We start from the raw sequence: 19975 nt of genomic DNA on the forward strand, positions 1-19975 counted from the left end.
CTTGGCTGATCCTGTGAGCGGCCCTACTATTGTAGGCCAAAAAAAAAGGCTAAAAGTGAGCAATGCCTGTGTTATGCCAGCCACTACATAAATCCCCGCTACCTGGTGTTGGCTTCAGGGAACTGGGGACTGGGAGCCTGCAGGGACGATGTGCTCACGTCCATAAAGCAACCTGACCAAGGGACAAATATCTCCTAGCTGGGTGCATCCCACCAGCAACAGACCGGCTGGAACCACCCCAGGCCACAGCAGGAACTTCACCAGAGGGAAAATTTCACCATGAACCTGGTTATAAGAATGTGAAGAGAGCAGGAGAAGCTCTGTCAGTCAAAGAATGATTTAAATTAACCTGTTCATGACAGAAAATGGAGGTACCTGACTAACCCACGCTGCATTTCGCTCAGGTGCAGAGGTACCAGCGAGGCCTCCTGAAGCTGTCCTGTGACACCCCCACATTTCACACATCCCACATCCAACGTCAGCTTACTGGTTCACAGCAATAGCTGAAATTTGTTGTCTTGCCTCCTGACCTGTGGGGATCAGGTCACTTTAGAGGTGCCACCAGCTGGTGCTGGGAAGCAGCTCCAAAAAGCTCCAGCAGGAGCTTCACCCGACTGCCCAGCAGCCTGGGGGACGCCATCCATCCTGAAGCACCCCGAAGGCTGCTGTGAGTGGGAAGGCTGCGGTGCAGTAAATAGGGCAGGCCTGAAGACAGTTTTCCATTATTTATATCGCACAAAATCTCTCTCTTCTCTCTGGGGCTATCGCTGTCAGGTTAGTCACCAATTTGGGCTATCAGCGAGCTGAGCAATTTCGCTAGATTAAAAGAGTGCAAGGGGAAAAAACGCTGAGACTTTCCAGCCATGAATCAGACTTTTGCCCACTCAAACTGCAGATATTTTGTGTCTTCCAAGGTTCAAAAGCCAGCCTCACTTTGCTCTGGCTCCTCTCCAAACCATCACGATTTCCATCGAGAAGCACAGGTAGGTATCGCCTTCCTGAGAACTGACAGGAAAATGCGTTTCAAGTGGCTCGTTCACAGCTAAAAGCCATCTATTTAGCAAATATGGTGCTATAAAGGCCTTTTCCAGGGATCCTGAAGAACTGGTGAGATCAGCTGCGAGTTACACTGATCAGGTCCCAGCCCTGCCACCAGCAGACCGGCTGCCAGCAGTCGGCCACCACAGCCCTGCCTTTAACCCTCACTCGAGGCGTGAGGTTGCCTTGAACCAACATCAGCTGCTCCGCTTCGGGCCCTTCGGAGCACGGTGTGGAAGGAAGGACACAAAGGAGAGCTGGGCCACACGCTGTAAAGCTATCCTCTGCTGGCTCCATATGCTTGATCGATTTGTCCCTCAAACAAGGGAGATGGAGAGCTGCTGCAGCCCTCCTGTGGGCTCCTCCCTGGCCCCAATGAGTCACCATGGAGCAGAAGCAGCAGGAGCAGCCCTTGCTCCATGCCCCAGGTTGCTGAAATTGGGACAGAGCAGCCGGGCAGAGCTCCGACCTCCACGGCGGGTGGGCTGCCTGCTTGGGAGCACAGCCAGCTGGCCAGAGGCACAGCAACTCCTTGGCTTCCTCGTTTGTGTTGAGGCTGGGCAGAGCTGCAGGAAGCAGTAGCCCACTGCCAAGATCTGTGCTCCCGTCGCACAGCAGAGGCTGAATGCAGAAAGGCTGGCTGCAGTGCTGCTGCCTGGGCACTGGGCTTTGAACCGGTGATACAAGAAATACTGAAATGGCAAGCTCCAGCGAGGAAAAATGGTTATACAGCAAGAGGAAAAAATTAAGAGAACATGCAGACAATGGCAAAGGCTAAACTAAGTTGATGTGATTGTGTTAAAATCCCCACAACACTGATAACTGTGTAAAAATTCCTGAGGTACTGTCAAACTGAAATACAAAGCACAACCATTCAGCTTTTAGGCACAAGTCAACGAGGATACAGGACCTCGCTTGGTGCTTATTCCGTTTTCCTACTCAGGTAAATGTCAAAAGGAACGTAACCAGATCCAGAGAGGGGAGGAGAAAACCTGAAGCCCGCTTGCTAAATGCCACGCACTGGCTCAGCCTCCGCCACGTGTCCCGCAGAGCCTGCCCGCTGAAATGTGCTGCGGCTGCACAGCGCCATCACACCCGGCCTTGTCTGGAAGATGATGAAGTTTGAAGGAACAGCTTCTCACCACCTCTTTCACCTTTACACATGACAATTTCCCCGTGCTGCTGTCCCTGCTTTCCCACCCACCCTCTCTTCCAGCCCCCTTCGGTGTCCTCCACAACACACGAAGCCACAACACACTTCAACAAGGCACCACGAAGCTGCCTGCCCCAAAACGGCACAGATCCAGGAGCTGGGGCACCTCGCAGTGACCCACGTTCCCTCGCTGCTCTGCTGGTTCAGATGCTAACATTCACATCCCAATTCAATGAACTTTGGCATGACAGGACTCCTGGATTTGAGATCTAGCTAGAAAATAAACTCTCCTAGCTGGAAGTAATCTTCTCAATTCAGGAGCACTTCTCCACTATTCCTGTGCTGCCGAGAGATTTGCGAAAGCTGCTCGAGATGTTAATAATAAATCACGCTTCTGAAACTTTAATTGAATCAGAAGAAATCAGTTCAGAGCGTGGAGTATCTCTGCGGTTATGAATGTATCACACTTTGTATACAGTATGTATGGATAGAGTTGAGACTTGAAGGCTTGCTCCTGTTCCCATTGTTGTCAGCTGGAATATCTCCACTAGCTTTAGTGGAATAATAATTGGGTAATACAATTCTGAGACTAAATTGTGCCTTTAGGCACAGCCTCATAAACGGGAGGATCTCAATCCCATTAACAGCAAAGGTGTTATGACTCAGAGGCCAAATGATGAGCAATGCTTTCCCCTTGCTCCATGGGAACAAGCTTTGCAATTTGCATCCCGGCCTGTGCCAGCAGCTAGCTACAGCTGGCATGAAGAGGGCAGAAGCAAAGCTGTGCTCACTGTCCTACCCAGGGCACCACGGACACGAGATGAGCTCCTTGTTCCACAGCAAGGCCAGGCTGCCAACTCCATCCAACAACCACCACGCAGTGATACTGCCTGCTGCTGCTTCCTGAGGGGCTCAGGGAAGCTCAGGCCACGGTGATGGATAAACACTGCTAAGGAAGCAGAGCTGCTCAGCACCTGGAGTTTCCAGTTTGCAGACTTACTGCACAGTTGGAAATTTTCATTCCTTTTTTTTTTTTTTCTGGAATAAAAGTAAAAAAATTAGGATTTTCTTCCACAGAAGTTCAGAATGCAAAACTGGCAGCAATTACTGCAGTGCTACAATATAATGATGAAATTTTCTACCGTAATTATTTCTATTTTATTTATGCACTCATTACAGACAGCTGATGACTTTGAACTAGAATCTAAAGGCAAGATGATTCAATTGCTCCACTGATAATAAAAGCTGCTGGGTGACTTTACAAAATGCCCGTTTGCATAAAAGTGGTGCATCTACATGCTCACCGGCACAAAGAACAAAATCCAGGCACTGGGATTACTGACCAAGGAAACGTCAGCAGCTGATCTTGTCATCGACTGAGAATAAGTCAAATTCTGCCTGGAAAGCGATGGCAGTTGCTGCAGGCCAAGTATGTCAACAACACCGATTTGCTCATTGTCACTCTAACATCTCTCGCAGCTTCACCCACTGCAACATGTCATGTTGCAAGAAATCTTCCATTTCAGCAAGTCAGAGGGAGCAGATGCAACAGCATTTCGTCGGCATAATCTTTGTTTTACAAACATTGTACAGAACATTTATTAAGGTTGACAGGGACCTTTTCCTCAGCTATAAATATCAGCCTCCCGAATGCTAACTCATGGGTCATATTCTCTGACATTAACGCTGAAAGCTTCCTCGATTCAATGTTATTCCTGGGATGCAGGTGGGTGCAAAGATCAACAAAATGACTGGATTAATGCTGGGCGGTTCTGGAGATCTCAGAGCATAAATTTTCAAAATCGGGTGCTTAAAATTATTAGCCTGAGTGCCTTTGGTATCAGAGAACAAATGAAAAGTTAGGTGAGCAGTTCTGGATACAAAAAAAGGTTGTAATAATATTTCAGGGCAGTTTTTAAAAATAAATCTTACATGACTTCTTAAAATTAAAATATTTTCATTTTTACTTTTTCTCCCTCTCATGCCCTTCACTCCTTCAGACAGGAATAGAGAAAGCAAGAAAAGCAGTATTTGTAGATAAAATCATTTCTTATTTTCAGAAGTTCAAACCTAAATATTGCCAAGTACTCTGGGTCCCAAAAATTTTAGTCTAATTCTGGGCTTCTTCATTTAAGAACTCAGCTGTAATCATTACGCACAGCGATTATATTGTATCTGTAAGCTTTCTAATTGTGAAATGCCTTCATAAGGATGCAGTAGTCACCAAAAATATCGAAATGCAATTCATGTCTAATTGCTTATCCCTGCCACAGATGAGCAATATTGCTCATTTTTGCTGGTACCAGAGTTACCAAGAAGCACCAAGCTCTTACATCAAGCGCTCTGTAAGTGAGTCCATGTCTGTAAGAGCAATGCATGAAGTTATTAAACACAAAAGTAAAACTACACCAAAGGAGAACAAGAGTAGAAGTACCAGGGGCAGGCATTTAGGCAGAGGTTATCCAGCCCCGAGGCAGCTGGATGAACCAGACAAACTCTTGAGGCCCCTTGGAGCTCTGTTTTTAATGATTTATACAAACTCATCATGTGCAGGGCTTGCAGGTTTCAAATCAATCCCTTTAAATAAGCATAAAGGAAAAGTAGACACTAGCAGAGCCAAAAAGTTCTGTAGGCTATTCAGCAGCCCTTAGTCATGTGGAAAGTTGCATTAAAGTTCACAGACTATATACAGTGGAGTCAATGGGGCACAGAGATCTGATATGTGGATCTCAAAACAGGACTGCTCTTCGTAAGCATAACTGTAAATCAGGACTGAACCGTCCGGCACGGTGACTGATTAAACATGACATGGAAACGTGAAAGGCTGGTTTTTGTCTCTGCCCTTTCCATTTGATCAAGTGCAGAGAAACAACACTTTAAACACTGCATTCGAGAGCTCAGCTCGCAAGCATGCAACAGCCACAGTTTAGTGAGAAATTACATCGGGGAGGTACCCCTGATAAGCACAAATCAACCTACAGAGCTGTTGACTCTCACATAAGATAGCTGCAGACATTACCACGCTCCCCACCCTGAGAGACATTCCTTTATATTCTCTAAAGCTGAATGAAGCACTTTCAGGGACTCCAGCATGAAATTTTCTCTTCTACACTAAGCAGTTGCTGTAGGGACTGGGCTGCTGGTATGCTGCTCCGTGCCAATTTGCAGCTTTTAGCCGATTTGCTTCACTTGTTCACCATAAAATCAGCTTATATTTCATTCTTTCTGCTACTCTCATGCAGATCCAACTCTCTCCCCCCCCCTTTTTTTTTGGTCCTGCTTCCATGTATCTACTCCAGTCCTCCTGGTGGCCCCGATTCAGGAAAGCACCAAACCCAGGATCCCATCGAGGTCTCAAAGCACCAGGGACCAGATCCCACAGCTGAGGTTATCCCAAACCAGGGTGGGGAGGAGGGAGGCAGCAAACACAGCAAAGACTACCTCCAGGTGCATCTAACGTAGCGTATTCACCCGATAGTTTTCAGAAGAGTTACCCAGCTTTAAAATACCTCCTGCAACAAAGATTTACCTTGACTTGCTAAGAAAGCAAAGCTCTGCCCAGCAGCTAGGCAAAGCAGCAGGAACCCCCAGCCCACCGCTTTGCCTTGCTGCTATCAGCGGCAGCCCCAGCCCAGCTGCCAAGTTCCGTCCCTGGGGAAAACCTCCTGGCTTCAGGGGAAACCAGATCTGCCTCCAGATGTGAAAAAGGGCAACGTGAGATGAGAATAAACAAAATCACCGGTCGCAAAAAAAAGAATCAGGGAGAGAACATGAGGGATCCTATGTCTACAATGTCTCGACCCATGGAAAAAGCAAACAGCACGCTAATAAGAGCTGCTCTGTTAGCAGTGGCTCTGTGTAATTAGGAAAGGCATCCAGCTTCTGTTTTCAGCATGTAATTTTTAATTGATTTTGCTGAAAGAAACTTTAGTGTTGTTTCAGTTAATAAGAGCCTTTCCAGCAAAACTGGTCTCCTTAAAAGGCTTATGTAAACCTTCCTCCAAATGTCACAGGCTCACTGTTTGAATTGGCAGTGAATTAACCTGTTGCAAAAAAAAAACCACCTCATTGCCTATAAAAGCCAGCAGCCATGAGACATACAGCTGCAGACCTGACGGGCCTCCTGCGCTAAGGAAGGTGATGATTTCAGACACCTGGCCGGCATCCAGCAATCTCTGCAGATCTCAGAGGAGAAGGAGCTTTTCCCTGTTGTAAAGAGCACCGCACACAGGAAGGCGATGCTTGCAGATAACACACGAGAAAGTAAACACTTGCCATTAACGAGCCTATCATACTTTCCCCGAGAGCTAGCGTTCAGCGTTCAAGACCACTTTATTTGGGTAACTGCATAATTACCTTTTGCCTTCCAAAGGGACCGTGCGTGCTATTAAACACAGTCAAGTCAGTGGACCTACTGAATGCTTTGCTGCCTTTATCTCAGTGCCTGGTGCCACATCGGAGCACAGGGACTCCACGCACACCATCCCACGCTCAGAGGCCTGACAGAGCACAAGCAGACCCCAAGGATCTCTAGACAGGCCACCCGCAACAGAAACCAGTCATAATGGCAATGGAATCAGCTAACTAGCATGAGCCCTCAGAATTAAAAAGGGATTTTCATCCAAAAAAGCAGTCCTTCCCCAAGCTTTCTAGCCCAGCCTTTTAGTGCTTCTGGCTTTTAACCAGCCACGCTGCCTGTACCCTTAAAGATTTACCTGTCGTGCTGTGCTGAGAGGTGAGCTGGGCCACACAGCTTTGCTATCCAACCTCTGGCAAAACCAGCCCTGATGTGCACGTGTGACACTGCTTCTGCTCCCAGGTAACTGCTGACCCAAGGCTAGTTCGGGTACATCCCCATGTCCTCTGTCACTTCCGTGGGTAGTGGAGACATTCCAAAAAGCAGCTGTTTCATCACCCTTCATCTTCCCAAGAAGGTACACTTGCAGAGGCAGAAAGTTCACCATAAAAACCAAGACTATGCCAGCAGGTAGGGTTGACTGTTCTACGTTGCTGCAAAAGGCTGCTACCTTTCTGACATCTAAAATGTCTGCAGGGCAAACCCCTACCCCTTACCCCCTCCCTCAAGACAACCCAGTTTAAGAAAACATTTATATTTTATTTATATATTATAATTTATGTTATCAGTATGCAGGTGTGATTCAGGGACACCTTCTAGGTGACCTTGGCAAGTGGACAGAGCCACCACCAAAGCTGTACACCACCCTTCACAAGGTTTGAACTGGAGGGCAGTAGGGCAGATCAGCCATCCTTACATCCTGCTACCTGGAAGGAAAATTATAAAGCCTCATAATTATTTACCATCTCTTTGTTTTTAGAGACTGCGAGTGGACCAGCTCATTTGCTCCGTGTAAGCCACTGTGCAGTCTCACACTGCTCAGCTGTGAATGCTGTTTTGTTTTGTTCCTGGCATGCACAGAAGCCAAAATATGCTTCCCACAGCCTGGGAACTGCTCAACTGAAAAGTGAAAGTCGGGAAGAGCTGCCTGAAGAAAAATAGGTCATGGAGACTTTACATAAAAATCACAAACAAACCTACCAACCTGCAGTAGGGCCCAGCGCGCTGTTTTCCTTCAGAAGCATCCTTAATGAAAGAAGCCGTGCAAGAAGAGTGCCCTGCGAGCAAAGATTTTATCTACAATAGCTTTGATTATCACCTAACCTTTTCCTGGCAGCGTACCTCATGAGCTGATCCTCAGCATGTCCTTGTCCTACCCTTCTGTGGTTAGGGGTGTAGAGTATGCTGTGATTTGGTATGTTGAAAAACTCATTTTCATGTCTGCTTTCATTCTAGCTTTGTTCCTTCTATGATAGGATGTGGAACCACACTATACTTGTCAACGTTTTTTTTTCAGGAAGCAACTATAAATAGGCACTGCTGAGATGACAGCTAAACCTCAGCTTAGGGCAAGCCAGAAATGTTTCCTTGTTAAGGCCAGAAAGCCATCTCTCTTTTGCAGTGCTGGAAATGAGAAGAAAAACAAACAAAAAAAAAACCACACCCAAAACACCATGAAACTAAAAGCTCACTAAAAAATAAAACCAAACACAAATATGCACACACACATCTATAGGACTTCTTTTCTGGGCAAGGCTTAGGAACAAAAAGCAGACTTTCACTGAAGTGAAGGGCGACCACTGAGAATTACATCAATGGCATCATGAAAATCAAATCAGCCTGTAAGAGCACCAGTCCAGCACCAGGACTGACTGAGATGTTAGACAGCCACATCCAAACAACACCACCTGCTCAAGGAACCCCATTCCATGGGCACAGACTCACAGTGGCAAAAATACAGAAATACAGTGCTATAGATATTTCAAATTGGGAACATGTGGCTGGAGGACTCGGCAAACACCCCATGTTCCTTGTTACCAGCATTGCCACCACAGCCCGAAGTAACACATTTCAGCTCCTTCTTGATGAACTTTGAGTGCTCTCTCCCATGCTTCTCTGCCTTTTCAAAGGAGAGAAGACCCAGCTTTTGGCAGTACGTGTTGCAAAAGCGTGACGTACCAGGAGAACAGTCATTGCGTTGGTAAATGCAGGCTGTCTCCTGAATTGCTTAATCTTGGAGGGGTGGGGGGTAGGGATACACAGGATTGTTATATGAAAGGCCAGCCCAGAAGAAAAACAGATGACACAGGGTATTTCTAGGCTACTGACTTACTCCTCTGACCCCGGGAATCCAGAAGAGGCTCATTCAACAGCTCCGGGCAAAACGCTTTCTGGTCAGGTTTTTCGTGGTGTCTCTCCCCACTCCTCCCAGCTTCCTATGAAAGCACCCGAGATTCTGACAACAAAATCATCAACCCTCTTACACGAACGCAGTGATTCCCTTGCCAGTATTTCCTTCCCATCTGCCCACTTTCACACACCTCTGCAAAGCCTGGTGTCTGTGACCCAGCATAAGCAACCTCAGCTTAATACAGCTACAACCAGCAGCTTTCTTCCCTCAGACTTTTCCAGAATGGAGTCTCCCTGGCGATTAAAATAAAGAAATAAATAAAATAAACATGAACAAAACCCTCACTGGCTACATCTACCCACTGCAGCTGAACTGACCTGACTCCATGGCTCAACCAGTCTCCTACCAAGATCAAAGCCCATGCAGTTGTCCAAGCAGCTTTTCAATTACTCCTCCAGTTTCCATCACGGATTACAGCACTGCTTGAAGAGTGCCAAGCCCCAGAGGGATCGATTACTCCTGCCCTGTGACAGGCAGCAGGCTGAAGGGTACAGGAAAAGCTGGAAGCGAAGTGGCATTACATTATGTGCAGGCACAGTTTTGCTGTTGAATGATTGACAATAACTACTGGATGTCACTATTTTGAGGATAATGTCATCTGCGTAATTATCTGGCAGGGTCTCTCTTCAGCAGCTGGCATTATTCGCGAGGGAAGAACCGGACTGAAATCCAGCTGTAGAATCAGTAGATTTGCTATTCTGTGCAGACAAACACTGTGCTTTAGAAGCTCAATACGTATGGGATATACATCGCTGGTAATATTCGTACTGTCAGGACCTGGAGAATATTACGGTGATACTCCTCTATATTACTCTGCCACATATATCATATGATTTCATACTTTAAAAATAATTTAATATTCTCTATCTTCACCTGACCATCTGTTTCTTATGGAACTCAAGCGAGGAAGAGAAGGAGAAATTGCAGTTCCTTGATTAATCTCACCATCAGATAAGAGATTGCCCTCTGCACCACCCCTGGCCCTTTCACCAGCTTAGCCCTCAGCTGTTCTGTCTGCAGTGTATCAAAACCCAGGTTTATCTGATAGGGGAAAACACCCTGCTAAACAGCATCACCTGGGCTGAACTGTGCAAAGCCCAAAATCAAATGGCATTTGAGACTGGCTGGCACTGGAACTGCTCCCACCCCAGACCCAGCTGCGGGTGCTGCTGTACAACTGTACCCAAGCACAGAAATCAGAGGTGACATTATTCTGTGCTGTGCTGAGTGCCACAGGTAGGACTGAGCAGGGCCACGGCAGCCCATCCCCGAATATGCCTGCTTTGCTGACGGAGCCCAGGTAGCAGTGCCCAAACCAAACAACTGACTGCTCCTCCTTCCAGTGTTCTGGGCAAGAGGATGCCAGGGGCATTATGCAAAGCATGTCAGAAAGAAACCTTTCTTTTTAACTAGACTGTCTCAGAACAGGCATCTCCTTGCTCTAGGCTCCTGTGCCACTCCAGAACAGGTCTGGCTCTGCCCCTGCCTTACACAGGAGGTGCTGGTCAAGCGGTCAACTTGCTCAGGAAGGCCTCCCCAGGGCAGACAGGCTGGCTGATCCACGCTGGCTGGTCCATGCCTTGATGTTTGGCAACACAGAAAGGAAAAAATATAACCAAATTGCCCTCCTGGGCACAGGGAGAGGACAAAAGCAGGGAGCTACATGTGGGAAAACATTTCCTGAGAACAGCCTTGAGATCTGGGGTAATGGTGCTCCGACCCCGGTGCAAACACAAAGATGCCAAACACAGACGTGGATAGGAAGGAAAACCTTCTGCTGTAGGATCATGGCAGGAACGAAAAGACAATAACTGAGCTGAATGGCATTGGATAGGTAAGTTGAATAAATAGGATTTAAGCATAGTCCCATGGCTAATACAGGGAAACAAACACACTTGGGCGTAACCAGCACCGATTAGCCTTTAAATAACAAGGCACGGAGCAGCAAAGGCAACAGCTGCTTGTATTTACCTCCCAGAAAATCTAGGAAGGTTTCTCTGAATGTCTGTCCCTTTATCATCACTTTGATACGTGTCCCACAGCAGCAGCACAGGCCCGGAGCAGCACGGGGGAGGCTCCTGTCGCTCAGCAGCAAACACCCTGCGGCCAGGCAGCCCCGTGCTGAACACAGGCACCTGGCAGGGCAGAGCAGGGGCAGTGCTGGGCTGATGAGCAGCCAAGTAACAGAGCGATGGGAACCGACACCAACACAAACATCCCGTGCCTCGGAAGGAAAGCGTTGTTTCCTACGTGTCTGCACACATCATAGGAATACCCCTCCCCGCAGACAAGAGAGCAGCCAGAAGTTTCACTCCTTCCTGGAAGCCGGGTGCACCTCGGACATTGTGCAGGGGGAACGTGGAGGTGCTGCTCACCCAGCTGACAACTTGGTCCTGGTGACAGCAAGTGACAGCTCTTTACTCAGGCAGAAACCTCCAGCCGTGGGGTTCGGACAAAGAGAATGAATGAAAGCAGAGCTCACCGATAAATGATGCCTCTTTCATGGAGGAACATAAGGGCTGAAATAATTTCGGCAGCATAGAAGCGGGCCCGATCTTCGTCGAAGCGACGCGACTTCTGAATGTGGAACATCAAGTCCCCGCCATTCACGAACTCCATCACAAAGAACAGGCGATCCTTCACACACGCAAACACAACAGATATGAACAGCGTTAATCACATCCTCCGTCAGGCTTACCATTTGCTAAGTAGTAGCTCCCAAATAAAGACAGATTAAGTACCCGTGAGATGTTGGGGGAAAAAAAAAAATTAAAAAAATCCTGATTTTTTCGGGAAAGATTAAGCCAATACCACCAAGATCTGATAATACCCCATTGCCATGCGCTCCCTCCAGCTCCCAAACTTTTGCCCCCAGGAATGATCTCCTGTGTACATGTGGGTTGGGCATATCAGTAGGTGCCTGCTCATCACTAACTGGCATCTGGAGGGTTTGTTTAACTGTCCTCAGCCTAAACCCAGCAGCGTGTGATACCCCTTCTGCAGCACTCTCTGAGCTGAGCAGTCAGAAGGGAAGGCTGTAAAGAAGACATTGACTCCCTGCTAAACATCGCAGCTTTCAGGGGGAAACGTTTCCTAATACCCTGTGTGTAACCAGACTGCAGCTTCACCACGCCAGCACAAGAGCAACAACAACGCTGTCTCTGGGGCATCCTGACACTATTTCTAGGGAATGTGCGTTGTCTTACAGAGATTTCCTGCCGTACACTTGCATGGCAGCTGCCTTTTAGGCCTTCACATTTTGCCTTTCCTGGCAGCTCTGATTAACCTACAGATCTTTGTGTGATGAAGGAACTGAGAAGGACAAAGTATAAACTGGAGTCTCTACCAGGCAGAAAAGCAACTGGTTCAATAATGTGCAGCTCATTAACCACAGCTGCTGGTCTCTGAGGTTTCTGTAGTCACTTTGTTCACGTTTTTGCAGAAGTCTCCAGACAGGGAGACGCCCGCTTAAACTCTGTGTGTTCGACAGTCCGGGTGCAGGCGCACTGTGCCAAAGGGGTGCCCACTTAGCTGGGAGAGAATGGTTACACAACAATTTGTCACCAGAGTAAAGCCTAGAAGTGTTTCAGACTCTTTTACAATTTCCCCGAGTGCTTGTTTCAGGACATTCAGCACTGATAATTTCAGTTTTACTCTGAGTAACAGGAATGAGCAGGCTGGAGAAGGGGCAAACAATTCACTCGAGATCTGCCAGCCTTTTACTGGTACAATTTGCCCTTCTCTCCCCCCAAAACCCTTCCCAGGTCTGACATTAATCACCTACAAGCTCGTTTAAAACCCTCTCTAAATTTAAGAGGATAAGCACTGCCAGTCTCCTCTTGCTGGCAGGCAGCCAGCTTGCAGCGACTGCCGGAATTAACGTCCCGGGATCCATGCAGAAGGGAAAAGAAAAGCAGGCAGGAAGCCTTTCCATCCTCCCCGTCCATGAGCAGGAGAGCAAACTGCTCGTGCCAGAAGAGGTCAGATCGTTTCTCGTCACTGCCCTGGGCTCAGCCCAACAGCAATTTTGGGCTCCTTCCCGAGGCAGCAGAGCTCAGGTAGGTGCTTCCCAGCAGGAACAATGCAGCCGCGAGCAGCACCAAGGCCATGTGCTCTGTGCCACTTCCAGTCCCTGCAGACAACACTGCCTCATTGTTTCGCTCTGCTCCTATCTTAGGGCAGCCAAAACACCCGGGCTGGCTCAGAGCAGCACGAACTGTGCAAAGGCGGCGGCGGCGACCTTGGATCTTCATCCCGCAGCAGGTTTGTACTGCCACATCTCGCTGCAGTTGGTGAAGCTGAAGCTGGCTGTGCTGTGCCTACCTGTTCTGCAGCCCTTCCTCCAGCTGCAGCGTAGCTATCACCTCTGCCTTGCCTGTTGGGCCAGCTTTTACCTCTCCTTGTTATTTCTTCCCTCCTCCTTCCACACTGATCACTCCACACGCCACGTGCTTACCTAGCTCAGCTTGCTCAGGCATCTTTTCAAGCCCACACTTTAAAAAAAATTTAAAAAAAAAATCCCTTTTGCCAGGTCTTCTACAGGAAGTAATTTAACTCACCAGCAACCTGACGAGGTATGCGTGTATTTATGTAAGATACATTCTTGTATAAACATGCATACGGTTAGGAACATTGATTTTCTACTCTCTCCTTAAAAGTAAGCTTCAGGGAAGCAAAGTTAACCCTTCCTCTCTCAAAACATGCAGGTCCTGCTGCTCTGGTGCTGGCAAAACTCCAGGGCCTACCTCAGGCTTCTGGACGGACCTGCATGTACTGCAGTGCTTAAAGGAAGGTGCTTCCTCCTCAGGCGTTCAGGTGAGCACTGAAACAGTCTACCATGAAATTTATATACGACTGGCATCGGAATTAGCAGCTTTTTGGTACAAAGAGCTCTTGCTTCAGACTAACTGCAAACCTGAGTGAGTAGCTTTGCCTGTGTTACACGGTGCTCACAGGTGCAGCAGGTATTTCTCCTCCACCCGTGGTCTCATTGCACAAGTCAAATGTAAATATGGATTATTTAATTACTGAAGCTCTCCCGTTTAGGCCTAACAGGACTTTTGATTACCCCAAAATTTTTATTTTTACTTTTTTAAAGTCCAGCTGATCGTCTACAGTTTTCTAACACTCAGAACCCCCTCGTATTTGCTGAAGAAAAGGGCAGGATGGGTTATATCTTGTCCATAAGCCAACATTTGTGCACTGGCCTCCTATATACCTGGCAACAAATATTAGAAATCTCAGCCCTAATGAGCATCCTTGGGGACCAGGATCTAGGATCCAAGCAAGATCTGCCATTTTCCCTCTTAAAAGGTCATCAGCTTGCCAAGCTGCACAGACCAAACACTAAACACTCTTCCAGGAATTGTTGATAAGTAAAATAAACAGTAGTATTTTATGGGAAAAAAAAAAAAAAAAGGCAATTTGGAGCACGCAGAATAAGAGCGGATAAATAGCTTAAAAGGGGTCAGGAAAGGGAAACCTTAAAATAGCAGATAGTTTGGATACTTGAGGGTTTGACTCTCCCTGCCTTTCCTGAGGCCAGGTGCTGTGAACAGGGTTGAGAGGAGGCTCAGCTTGGCTCTGATTCACGTTGGTTCACTGCAGCTCCTCCCTCGGGTACACCCTCAATTGCCAGGTGGAGTTGTGAGCCCCCTTTTCGGGGACTCCTCAGTGGGAATCAGGAGGAGGAGAAAGCTGGAGCGCCTTGGCCAGGGCTCAGTGCTGCAATCCTCACGACTGTTTTCTGTTTTGCATTGCTCACGAGTTTTCCCTGATTTACTATCTCCTCTTGACGTTAGCAAAGTAAGAAAGAGCATTTGAGTCAACAGGAAACGGTGACGCTAAAGCCTCTGCAGCAGCGGCGGCCGCATGAGGAAATCACATTGCACCATTTCTGCACTGGGATCGAGGCGAATAAAGCCACAGAACAATTGTTACTGTGAATAAAAGAAACACTAGGAGGAAACACAACGTCCATGGCATCAGGTGGGCCCATTTCAGGGCTGGCCTACATCTCGAGATCAGCCCTGACAATTGCAGTGAGAGACAAGCGGTTGTTTGTCTTGTTTGTTTGTTTGTTTGTTATTTTTTTTGTTTGTTTAAATGTGAGTTTGCCGTGTCTGTTCCCCTGCTAGCAGGGCAGGGGCCCCTAGAAGCACACACTATGTCCTGAGACCAGGCCAGGTAGTGGTTACCACCCCTACCAAACACAAGCACTCACCAAGCTCCAGTTCAAGCACGGGTTTAGCCCTTTGTCCTCCACAGCTCCACTAGGAAGCTGTTCTGAGTCCTCGTACCTTTCCTCCTCAGCACCACAGCAGGGGGAAATCCAGGTTTAACTAAAAGACCATCCCTTCCTTCCCCATACCCAAAAAAGGCCAGCGCAAAGGCAAGTTTCTACCCACTTCCAGCTAAGAGTCAGAGCCGATGCCCATGTGTAAGCCGCATGAGACCGGTGTCACACCAAAGACCTCTGAAAACAACCAGGGTGAGAGCCTCACCTCCCTTCACACCGCGTAAATGTGGCAGGGCAGCACCATCACCCCAGTTCAAGAAGTGTGGAGGGAGAAGGAGGGGAAGAGACGTATTTCCTATGTGCAGACAGAGAAGAAAATAACAAGACTGCTGTGTCACGGACAGCATGGAAGATGGAGAGGAATTCTCTCAAGAGAGGTGTTGGTGGAGGTTCACATCCCGGGAGGAATTTTACAGAAGCCTTGTCTGTAGCTGACCACTGCTGTCGAAGGCAGCATCTTGAGGTGAGACCTGGTCCAATGTGGTTTACAGAAATGGTCCAGTTTTTCAAAAAAAATTTGTCTGGCTCTGGAATTCTCCTACGCTTGCACTTCATCCTTTTGGAAGCAATTCATGCACACAACTCCTTAGAAAATCAGCTTTGGGCTTGATCTGAGTTCACTGAAGCCAAAGGGTTTCCCCAAGAAAACAGTCATTTTTCACTGTTTTGGCAGTTTAAGCTCTGCAGAGCAGAAAGCAGGCTTTCAGAATTATCTCCGTACAGGAACAGCTGTGTCACTGCTACACAGCAAAAGTTTATTGCTTCCAAAAACGAGTAGCAGGGCTTAGGGAGCTTTCAAGCAAATTATTACAAGATAATTACAAGAGCTGGCAGGCTCCCTCAGCGCTCCCGATGTTCCCTTTCTCCCTTTGTGGTCCACAACCCCCACACAAAGCCATCCGCCCTCGGATGTCCTGAGACAAGCCACACGTCCAGCTCCACCAGCAGCGCCAGTGACCATCCCGTATCTGGGTCAAGGCGCTGGACCTGGAGGAGGAATAATAAGCAGGTTTGTTTCCCAATATTTACCCTCGCAGGAGTAACACAACCAGCAACCACGCTCGGACGCCGCTCTGCGCCTTCCCTCCGCGCCCAGCCCTTCGGCCAGGGCAGCGCGGCGTCCCCGCGGGCCGCCCGCCGCTCCCAGCTACGTGGTTTGCAGCAGGACGGGCTGCTCAGGTGGGTTGAGTTACCCTTGGAAGCGTTTCCAAGCCGGAGAGGATCACAGGCACCTTCAGAAAGGGCTCACCACAAAGGAGGTGCTGGAGCAACCTTCACACGGGAGCTGAAGGAGCCCAAACGAGCTCAGCCCTGAACGGCCGCGCAGTGTTGAAGCAGTGCTTGGGCTGTGATGGAGCAAGACGTTGATGCCGGGCAAAGACTCGGTCCTTTGATTTCAAATCAGTGTAGCTATGTGAAGCAGAAGAGAAGAAACAGCTCCACGTCGTGCTCGCTCAGCTGGAATTATCTGCAGGCATTAGTTACGCTTCTTACACACGGTCACAGCGACGACTGCCACCGGCTCCTGCCACTGCTCTGCCACCCCAGATCCCAAACAGACAAGGCAGTGGAAGGCATCAGACACCACAGCAGCCTGCTGGCTGACCGTCGGTGCTCTCTTGGCCATTTTCTCCCTCTGCTTCAGCGGCTTCCGAGGCACGTGCCAGCCCCAACAACCGCTTATGCCCAGGAGAAATCAGACCATGGCAAGGGAGCGTGTAGCGGATGGCACTGTACAGCCCCGGGGCTATCGAGATGGGAGAGATCGTGGTGTGCCGTGACACATCCGAAGGGCTGAGAAAGGGAAGGTTGCTTTCTTCCTTCCACTGCTTTTTATTTATTTTTTTTTTTTGCAGGCAGAAGGAGGTGCAATGAAATTTGGACTGAGAGATGGGGTAAGCTGCATGCTGCGCTTCCTCATGGTTTGGCTGCATTGGAGTGAGCGAAGGCACTTGTGAGAAGCACGGGTTTCTTCCCCCATTTCAGGCTCTTTCAGAAAGGAACTGCTGCTGTCATCGTCACAACTGCAGAACAGAGCAGTTATCTCTCACTGCTGTGCTCTGCCACGCTGCTGACAGTGGGCACAACGCTGCCTTCCCTCCGCAGCGGCAGCCAGGCACACAAACATCGCCTGGGGAGCAACAAATTGGCTCTTGCCATTTGCATAAATAAACTCTCTGGGGTCCCTCGGGGTAAAGGCTGCCCCGCGTGTGCATGCGTGCACAGCGCAGCATTAACGCTCCGCTAATTCCAGAAGAGCTGCACAACGACAGCCACAGCCCAGGCCAAGCCGACGGCAGCCACGGGTCCCCACCTGCTCCGAAAAAAAAGTCCTGAATCCAGCTGCATCCTTCAGACTTCATCCCATGTCTTCTTCTTCACTGCTGGGCTGAAATTTCAAACTCACAGGCTGAAGAGTTTTTGTAACGCAAGGCCAAATGCGATCCTCTCTCTGCGACAACACAGCCCTGGAGATCTGCAAGTGAACCACATGCGTAGCTGCCCTCCCCATCCCCTCCCTTCAGGATGGTCTAAATCACAGTGGAGTTGGCTCATTTTATGGCCAGAAACCTTCACTCAACATAAATGCAAATGGACAATTTTTAATCATTCTTCTTCATTTGTATCTCTTTCACTAGAAGCAAAACAAAGAGCCCAAAATCGCAGGCACTACATCAACCAGCTAAATTACATACAAAAAAAATAACCAAAAACCTACGTAATCACAATTCAAAAAGGGAAAAAAAAAAAAAAGTGCTGCCTTGGCCACTTAAACAAAATCTCCTAAAAGTAAAATACAAAACAGAATGAAAGAAGAAATAAAATCTTCCCCTCCAGACCTTATTAAACGGCATAGAAAATTACACAAACACTCCTTCCCACCTGAAAGATCAAAAGCCAAAGGGCTGGCTGAACTTAGGAATAAGGAACTAGAACGTATCAAGCTGTACACATCGCTCATTAATCAAAGTTTTATAGGACATCTGCACCCCTCAGCTGGCTGCTAACATCCCAGGGTCTCAGGAGAGGGCAGCTCTGCAAAGCTCAGGCTGTTTTCACATCTCCCAGTTCAGAACAAGCTCCTGGAATTGCTGTTCCCAGTTTGGATTGATCAACCCGAGGCAGCTCTGGCCTGTTTTTCAAAAATCCCCACTACTTGCAACATCTCCTGGCCTCAGATTGCACTTGGGGAAAGCTAGAGACCTCTGAAAGCTCAGCTAAAGGTCTGCAGGAAAATCTGAGCAGCAAAACAAAGGCTTTGGGGATCCACCCTCTCACCTGACACACTGCCTGGAAAGCAACTCAAGTTCAAAGAGATTTAAACCTAAGGCACTGCTGGGTTGAGCCTCAGCTCCTTAGCTCATCTCTGCCTTTTGCTAGCTTCCCCTCCCTTCCTCACGACTAACTGGCACTTGGCCGGTCACCCTGTTTGAGAGTTGGTTTCATTTCAGCCCTTCTTATGCCACAACTTCCTAGATTTTAAGGCCAAAGAAAAATATTGCTTCCATTTACTGTGGCTAACCATGTGCAACACGTCCTTTTGTTACCCTTGCGCTGAGCTCAATAGCTTTGCCTACCAGGTACAATCTCTCTCAGAAGGCACTGCAGACAGAGACAGACGTTTTCTTAGCTTCATAAAAACACAAGTAGCCCGAGTCCCTCAGCAACTAGGGCAGGAAAGTTACACTAAGAGGCTACAACAGCGCTAAGATGAATGTAGCTAACACTTCAGGTCGCATTTTCACTTCAGCTCCTATCACCTCGGTGTGCAGTGTAAGTGTGGACACCCAGCGAAGTTCGCAGAGAAAATCAGAAATGTCAGCCTGATCTTGTTTCACCTCCTGAAGCCCAAACCACTCTGCCTACAAAAAGAAACATGACCACAAGAAAGCCTGGTTTTGAGCAGTGTGCCTTTATTCCGTGACACACAGGAGGGATTTGATTTGGGCTGCCAGCAATGAAACTGAAGCACACGCTGGTCTTCCAGCACGGCAGCCTGGGGCTAGCACCGGTCTGGATGCTGAAGAAAAGGGGAAAAAGGCCCAGCAAGCTTGCAGGGAAGCACCACAGAGACGCACTTGGCTGTCAGGTGTATGCACAGAGCAAGTCGTACCTCCTGCCATGCCACAGGGGGAAGGCTGGGGGCTAGAGCCTGGGAGACGATCAAAGCTCTCCCCTCTGCTCCCAAAGGGCTGCCCCGCAGCGCCCTTCAAACAGCACATCAAAGAGGCCTCAGCATTTCCCTATCTCCCACTGGCACGCTCCGAGGCCTGTGTCAGGATGCTTTTTCACCTCACCAGACCCGGGAAGGCTGCTGCTCACTTTCTAGAGTCCCTTACCTCCACACCTCCACCACTGTCCCGGGGCTGCCCTGTTCTCTGCTCACTTGGTGACGGTGTGGAGCAGCTGATGGGGAACCAGGATGATCCTGGAGACCCCTGGAGGATCAGGACCAAGGGATTCCCCTGGACATGCGAGCACAGCCAGTCCTCTCCTGCGGCCCAGCGGATGGGGGAGCAGTCAGCCAGCTGCCCTTGCTCAGTCCCACCACTTCTGCAGGTGGCTGGTAGGCTCCCACATGAAAATTATGCCCCTGTCAAAGGTTTCAGATTATCTTGAACACTCACAGGAGGTGAAATGCAGGCTCATCTCCCTAAACACCTGCGGCACAATGCCTATGTTGACCCTGGAAGAACTGTTTCAGCACTCCAGGAACTA

At 48.6% G+C, this 19975-nt stretch overlaps 1 protein-coding gene across 1 annotated transcript in view; it reads right to left on the reverse strand.

Moving 5' to 3' along the window:
* PRKCH (protein kinase C eta) overlaps nucleotides 1–19975 on the reverse strand; it is a gene marked incomplete at its 5' end in the record, with an annotated part of 112389 nt that overhangs the window by 32899 nt on the left and 59515 nt on the right. The window contains one exon of the mRNA XM_084287312.1: nucleotides 11441–11595. Coding sequence (XP_084143438.1) covers nucleotides 11441–11595 — 155 coding nt within the window. The remainder of the gene's footprint in view (nucleotides 1–11440; nucleotides 11596–19975) is intronic.

Source organism: Netta rufina (genome assembly GCF_964035555.1).
Source record: "Netta rufina genome assembly, chromosome: 5".
Classification (NCBI taxonomy): Eukaryota; Metazoa; Chordata; class Aves; order Anseriformes; family Anatidae; genus Netta; species Netta rufina.